At 30.9% G+C, this 8144-nt stretch overlaps 1 protein-coding gene across 1 annotated transcript; it reads left to right on the top strand.

Annotated features, from left to right (window-relative positions):
* Positions 1 to 446: 446 nt before the first annotated feature.
* On the top strand, positions 447 to 7713 carry LOC134273557 (cytochrome b-c1 complex subunit 6, mitochondrial-like). The gene is made up of 4 exons (XM_062755753.1): positions 447 to 535; positions 2926 to 2961; positions 6496 to 6660; positions 7499 to 7713. The coding sequence occupies exons 1-4, from the start codon at positions 488 to 490 to the stop codon at positions 7529 to 7531; spliced, it is 282 nt and encodes a 93-aa protein (XP_062611737.1). The 5' UTR covers positions 447 to 487; the 3' UTR covers positions 7532 to 7713.
* Positions 7714 to 8144: the final 431 nt, after the last annotated feature.

Below are 8144 nucleotides of genomic sequence, written 5' to 3'. Positions count from 1 at the left end.
AAAGTTTCATTTAATAAAGCTTACAAACTTTTCTTGATTACCAATATTTTTTCAGCATAAGTAAATTGTTCTTACTTTGATTTCTTTGAATCTCTGATTTTAAGTTTCTTTGACAGAATTCCAATCACAAACAGCAGAAAGACAAAAAGAATAACACTAATTGACGAGACAATGGCTAAATAATAGAAGTACATGTTGTCATCTATCATGTCTATGTTTTCGAATTCAAAAATATATTTTGATAGGTCCTAAAAGGGCTTCCGTACTTTTTGTATTTGTTTTCTGTTTTTCTTGGAATTGTCCTTTTTTATGTGTATTAAAAAGAATTACTAAAAAATAATAAATAGATAAAACAAAGTTGAAACACAATCAAGCCAGTTTGGTTCAAGTCTGTCAATCTTTCTTGCTGAAAAGTCATCAGGGTACTATTTGAATTCGAGCTCGATATTCCAAAATTACTTTTTCTTAACCTTTTGAACGTTCCAAGATGGCGTTAGGAGACGAAGTTGTTGTCGCCGGTGAACCAGAAGAACAGGTGACAATTAAGTGTAAAATGGGGTATTTGGTAGAATAATACAGCATATTTTAATGGAGTGTAAAGAAATGAATGACCTAGCAAACTCAAACTGAAGAGCATATACTGCAGACTTGTGAGCCCTCTTTCCCAATGTCAAAACGTCCTTCAACTTCATTGAATGGACAACAAATGAAAATAATTTTAAACTAAAAGCAAATTTCTCTTTTGTATTTTCATCTATTCAATAAAATAATGCTAAGTACAACAACTTTGATATGTTAGTGGAGTGATGTAAAGGTAAACAATTCAGTAATCGTAAACAATGTAGGCATGTTATGTAAGGAAACTTAAAATGTTTCTTCTGTTAGAATCCTGGTCTTTGTTTTCCATAAAAATTACTGAGAGATAATTGAAAATAAATAATACATAAGATTTGAAAAGAAAGTGAAAAAGTACTTGTTTTGGTAATAAATGTTTAACTGATAGTATAATAAGAACACAAGGTATCTAACTCCAATTTCACAGAGTACCCATTCCCACAGAATCGCACTCATTTACACTTTAAGAGAAATTACACTGTCAGACTGTTTATGCCATTGTCTTCTATAAATTGATCTACACAACCATATATGGCATGAAAGCGATGCATGGGGTATGTCTTTATTTTCTTTGGTCTCCGTAAACAGCATCAAAACTCTGCTCGCCGACATAGGCGCTTGGGTCAAGGATACTGTATATTTTCTCTATAATGTATTGTCGAGGAAATTTGAACAATACTGGTAATATTTTTTTTTCAGACCGCAGTGTTAATTTTTAGTTTTTTGTAAACCTTTCCACTTCATATACATGTACACTAGAATGTCATGGAAAATTGATTTTATGCATGCTTTAAAAATTTAAAAATTAGCAACCCTAGCTAATTTTTTTTGTTAGGAAATTGTACACAAATTCTATCAGTATGTCATTGGAAAGAGCTCATTGAAACTTGGATAATTCTTTTTATTTCATAAAGATATCTTCATTAGAACAAAAGTTATGGCCGTTTAAAGTTGCAAAATTTCAGTTGTAGGGTAAGCAGGGGTCGACACTAACATTTTTAGCTGTTGGTCCGGCCGGACTAGTGGTTCTTTACTTTTAAACTTGCAATGTACTTGAAGTAAACAAAGCATTTGCATGAAATGTTTTTTACCATGATTCGTTGAAATCGTGCTATTTATATACTAACTAGTATATAGGTCCCTGGAACTACGATCGTATGATAATCCAAATGTCGATGTCGGACATCTTTCAGTATGTGATACTAAATCATGATCGCTAAAATGTTTAATTTCTAACACACGGCCGCCGAATTTAAAGTTGCAAGAATTTAAAAATACATATGGGATTTTCCAGTGAAAGTTGTCGAGAACATCGGTAACTTTTTTTTCTCCAGAAAACTTTATTAGTCCATTCGGACTAATTAACCACAACTTTTATTAGTCCGAATGAAAATGTATTAGTCCTCTTATTTGATCTGGCCTCTTATTTGATGTGAAAATTGAACTAAAACTGTGCTTGCTTTAAAGCCAGCACTAATTTGGATTCAGAGCTTACAAAGAAGCCACTAGAGCATGCAGAAAAAGGACATTTCCCCGAATTCCCTCAATTCATTCTGGTAGAATTTCATCATATTTGAGATATTTTTCTCTTCGGAAAACATAGACCACAAGCTTGCCTATCTGAAATTTTTACACATAAAGTGTATCTTATACTCGTTTATAAAATATATAAATTTGGTAGATAGCTAAGTTTGTGCTCTATGGTTTCCAAAACAAAAAGTGCTGTAAAATTGATGAAAATTTGCATAAAAATGAGAAAATTAGAAAAATTGCAGATTTTTGAACTCTTTGAGACCTCTGTGTATTTCAGAACTTTTAACCAATACTCATTTTGTAGCAGGGATGAGAAAATGTTTTTATGGATAAACTGTTGCATAATTCTGAAAGACACCTAAAATCAGGGGCCAAAAAGGTGTCAAAGCCTATCTTGTCCTTTGCTAACCATTTGGGAGAGAAAATTGTTGTTGTCAATTACATAGATGGCATGGAATATATATTTACTGTATTTTGTCACCACATGACTTTTTCAGTCAAGTACTATACATAGGTAACAAACCACATGGAAATTCTTCAGTTCTCTTTGATGATAAAATATTTTGTATTTGACTATAGACTTATAGAGTGAACAAAGACTGACAAGTTGTTATATTGTCCTTTATAAACTTAACAATATTTGGGTAAGGAATAGATATGGGTACCGGTTGGGAACAGATCAATGATGATCAATGTCTTAAAGTGTTCCAAGTATCAGTATTAGAGGAAAAAACATAATAAGTTTTACTTTATTCTCTTTTTTTTTAATGTTTATAGGAAGAGTCTGAGGAGGAAGAAGAAGAGGAATTAGTGGTAAGATCAGATGTTTCTTTTGATACCTAAGTTAGTGACTCATGATCACTAGATGCATTGTTAGGTGATGGAAAAACTTACTGAAAGATTGGGTTGACACCCAGAAGCCAAAAGTTAGATATTGAGTGGATATATGATGCAAAATTGTTTTTAAGGAAGTGTGCTTCTCCCTTTCAAACTGACATAACTTGCATAAGCTTCTTAAACTAGTTTTTCTGTAAGATTCTAAATTCAAAAATATAGCATCCTACATGCATGCAAAAATGTGCACATAATAAATGATGTCCCATAAAACAGTGCAAATTAAGGTCTGTGCAGTGCAATATCAGTCTACCAATATATTAATAAAAGAATTCCCAAATGATATGCAGATGTAAAATGTTATCAAGCAATATTCAAAATGAAATATTATGTGAAATATTAGTGAAAAATGAAGTAACAACATGAACAAGTGAAGATAGTAAAATAAAACAACCTGAAAGAAACAAGAATTCCCTCCAATCTAACGAATGAATTATTTTGCATTTTGTTAACCAGTTTAAAATATTTATTTCTAAATTATTATTATTATTTTTTTTTATTTCCCCAATTATCAGTATTGTTTATGTCCAACTTAAGTATAAGGCCATAAAAAATAGTCTTGTTTCCTGCTACCCTATTTTTTTTTTGTTGCACCTGAACCCAGGGCTCTAAAATAACTTTTTTTCCTACTTGTCCAATTCGGTTAAGTGACCAAGACATATACTTTTCCGAACTTCAACTTCATTTGTACGAAAATTTTTCAATAAAGATCGAATAGTTTCAACTTGAAAATTAAAAATAAAGTCCATTACACATGATATGTGCTTGATTGATTTGTGATGTTATTAATAAAAACAACAAAGACATAAAATGAAATTTTATCGAGGCTTTCTGTCCTGACAACAACATAAATATCCACAAGTGAACCTGTCAACATCAAACAGAATCCAAACTTCGTTAAGTTCGTAAGTTCCACGCTTTTTCAGTAGTATGCAATAAATGAACTTCGATCCCGTTCAAATGTGAACTTATTTAATAGCGATCCCTATTCAAAGTGTGGTTTTATGTACAACTCTTGAAACTACTGATTACCTTTCAACAGTCGTTCATTTTCATTATTTAGAGACTCTTTTACACTTGTCTGAAATTATTTTTTTTCACTGATACCGGATGGGCGGACAAGCGTTTTCTGCAAATTTTTTTAGCCAAGGGTCTTTTGACCCTTTGAAGTTTTTTTTTTTGAGCTCACTGGTTTTGCTTTCAGTTCTTATATTAGCTCTGCCTTCTAAAATCATATATTTGATGTTTAAAAAAAATTTTTAAAAAAATTAAAGTAAAATATAATTGATACATGTATACTTCTTTTATTTCCGCCTGTAAACTTTTCACATTTTCGACTTCCTCTTCAAAAGATAACACTTGAAAGTGGTTGATTGCTTTACAAAATGTTTATTAATGAAAACTTTGTACAATATTACATCCTTTTTGACAAAGCCAATGATATAAATTGTTAAAACAATGAAGGGCCAAGTGGCCAACACAAGGGTTTTGTTAGAGAATCAAGAAAAGACAAAAATATAGTGGGGTCATTAAAAAATCTTGCCTCTTTGAAATTAACCACTGATTAATTCCAGAAAAGCTGAAACTTATGTTAAATATCCAGGGATAGTGTAGATTTTTAAAATTTGTTTTCAATTTTTTTCTGCGTCATAATGATCCTTTAGGTGACATTTTTGGGGGTAAAAAGTAATTTTTATGCGTAAAATACGCAGGTCGGGCAGGGCCACAATAGGGAATCGAAGTTTTACATAGAAACATATACTGTATAGCAGGTTAAAATCGCGGTCGGAAAAGATCGCGATTTGTTCAATTTTCGGCAAATCGCGGTCGTTTGAATTCGCGGAAAAGGAAAAACCAAAACTTTCATAAGCACTACTTGCAAGCATTTTTCTGTAGGTATCTATTGTGTGAACTGCTATTTCCCGTCTCTATAGTATATTACGAAAGTCTGCAATCATGTATATCGCGCATATCAGACAGAAAAGTAGTCTATTTATTGTGTCGATTTTGATCCCGATTGAATAATAAAGAAACACCGGAATGATCCCGATTTGAAGTCAAAATAATACTACGCATTAATTTTTTTTAATTTCCGGGTCCAAATCAGAAAAAAAATAAACCGTAGTAAAAATGTTGAACTTTTAATCATATAATTGGAATTAATTAATTGTCGTTACCCTGTTTACTTAGTAAATGCCTTGATTAATGGTAATGACTGAGTGATACGCACGGGTGAAATTGAACAAGCATGTTTTACTAAATAATTACATCGCACGTCTACTAGATGGCAAAATTAATCGTTAGCTATAGAAATGAATTAAACAATTAATAAGCTTTAAAAACAGCAACAACTGCGTGTTTGTAATTGATCCAGACACTCGCATAATTAATAAAGACAGTCTACATCTAATCACAGAAAATAATAAAAATTCAGTTTATCTTTAGAAAACTTATTAAAGAATTATTCACTCTATGTTGAATTCGCGGAATTTCTTTTTCCGCGAATATAGCGAAAATTAACTCCGCGAGTTAATTTCCTGCTGTACAGTATAGGAAAAATCTTTTAAAATCTTCTTTTCAAGAACCACTGGGCCAAAAAAGCTAAAACTTATGTGGAAACATTTTGGATAGTGTAGATTTTGAATTGTTAAAAAAATGACTCCCGGGGGTAGGGCGGCACCTCAATAGGGAATCCAAGTTTTACATAGAAATATATAGGAAAAATCTTTGAAAATCTTCTTCTCAAGAACCACTGAGCCAGAAAAGCTGAAACTTATGTGGAAGCATCCATAGTGTAGATTTTAAATTGTTCAAATTATGACCCTTGGAGTAGGGTGGGGGTCACAATAGGTATTACAAAGGGGGAATCTGGTAAAGAACAGCATGGTCAAAGCTTCTCAGGTGAGCGATGTGGCCCATGGACCTCTTGTTAGCTTTTTGGGAAAAAATTCAAAATTGCAGGAATTTCATGTTCCAAAAGTGAAAAATATATATATACATGTATATTCAAATTGTATTACATGAAATATACATGTATGTTTAAAATGTGGACTTTCATAAAATTCCACTTGAGTTGTGCATGAAAAGACATGGAATTTCATTTTGAAATCTAGATAATATTGACCTTGCTATGACATTTTTAATTCAATGGTTTTGTAGTTCATCAGTCATGTAGTAATAAAATAAAATAAAATTATTTTCCTACCTACCTACCCTATTTTTTTTTTTTTGCTGGTAACAGGAAACAAGAGTATTATTTTTTTTGGCCTAAAGGAACCAAGGCAATACATGTATTTGTTTGGTTAGATTAAGTTTTAGAGTAAATCTTAGTTTATGCTAGGTTCATGACTTTATATCTAGAATCATTTTGTTTGTATTTTTAGTATTGAAATACTAAATAAAATATTAAATGTTTTGAAAACTACATTGACAAGATAAATATTCCTTTGATAGGATCCTCAGACAGTATTACAAGAGGAGTGTGCTGCGAAACCTAAATGTGCAGAATTCAAGGAGATACTGGATAAATGTAATGAGAGAGTAGCAGTAAAACCCGCCATCGAGGAGGAGACTTGTGAAGAAGAATTGATAGATTTTGTACATTGTGTAGACCACTGTGTAAGTATAGTAATCAGGGATATACACTTGTATTTATAAAATGAATGAAAAGATGTTCATACTGTAGGTAATAAGAATCAGTAAAAATGAAAGAGAAAAAAATATTTGTTTTTGTGTACTATGAAATAAAGTTACAATCACGAAAATGCTGTAAATTACACAACTGAAATAAAATATGATATGAAAATGTCAAATGTTAAGTATTATTTTTCCTATTGTTAAGTAATGTCTTTTTTTAAGTAATTATCTTGTGACAATGTCCCAGCTTTTAGATTGATAAGCAAAACTGGAGTCAAGAATAAAAAAAGGACTGAGTGGCTCTTTGATATACAATGAACATTGTCATCAATAGCAAATGTCTAACTTTTTATAATTATAATATCTTTAAATAAAACAATTTTGATTATTCACTTAATAAAAAGAGGGGATATTAAAATTTGTTTCCTTAAGTGTGAGTGATTTGTTTTAAAGTTTGAATTCATAGATAAAGTTTAAATTCTGTTTCTTTATTTTTTGAGTCCTATTTGTAGATATGCAACTGAACATATAAATTATATCCTAGGAGACATAAGAGAGAAATAGAAATGGCCAACAATAATTATTTCTAAACTATTGAATAATTCCTGCTTTCTGTCAATCAAAATGATTGATATATGAGATTTTTTTCCAATATAAAGTAATTGATAAATAAATGTATTCAGTGGCTGAATAAGGATTATACGAATGAATAGATGTAAGATAATTTGATGTTGAGATGCAGATGTGTAACATACAAAGAGTCAGAGTTGTTTACAAATAAAAATAATGTTTATAATTTTCTTTTCTCTCTTTTGTGCAGGTGTCGAAAACATTATTTTCAAAGTTAGCATGATGTGAAAAAAGTTTAGGAATTAGTTTTATTATTGGACACAGTGTGATAAAAGTGGGAATTAAAGACAGACTTCGACAAGTTTCCAGTTTTGATGCAACAGAAGGACCATTGAGACATTCAGTTCATATTGATATAACAATTGTGTTTGTTGCAAAATTATTAAATAAATTTCAAAGTTGGTACATGTTGTTTTTTTTATTTTGAGATGAGCTAATGAACAGGTAGGTTTTTCCATTCAAGAGGAAGTTTTGAAGTACATGTATTACTGTAAATATGTTTGCAAATTTCCTCACTTCCTTTATGAGTAGAAACTTTTACTATTAAAATGAGACGAGAATATGAAATTCCTCAGAAACATGGACAAAAGAGTTAAAGATGGGGAATGTATGAGTATTCATGTACAGTGTTTATATCTACAAAACAGTACATTTTTACCAATATCTGAATTATGAATCGGGATTATGGCCCGTCGATGGGGCTGAATAGGTAATTGTTATTTATCTGGTCAACAAAATGGTTGCTTTATTATGAAATTATATATCTGTCCAAAGAAAAGGCCATTTGATTATGGATTATAGACATCTACATCTACTTTCAATATTTGACCAACTTT

The sequence above is a fragment of the Saccostrea cucullata genome, unplaced genomic scaffold (assembly GCF_032062105.1).
Source record: "Saccostrea cucullata isolate Sc308-1 unplaced genomic scaffold, CSIRO_AGI_Scuc_v1 ctg560, whole genome shotgun sequence".
Lineage (NCBI taxonomy): Eukaryota > Metazoa > Mollusca > Bivalvia > Ostreida > Ostreidae > Saccostrea > Saccostrea cuccullata.
This window is presented reverse-complemented; position numbering and strand designations above follow the sequence as displayed.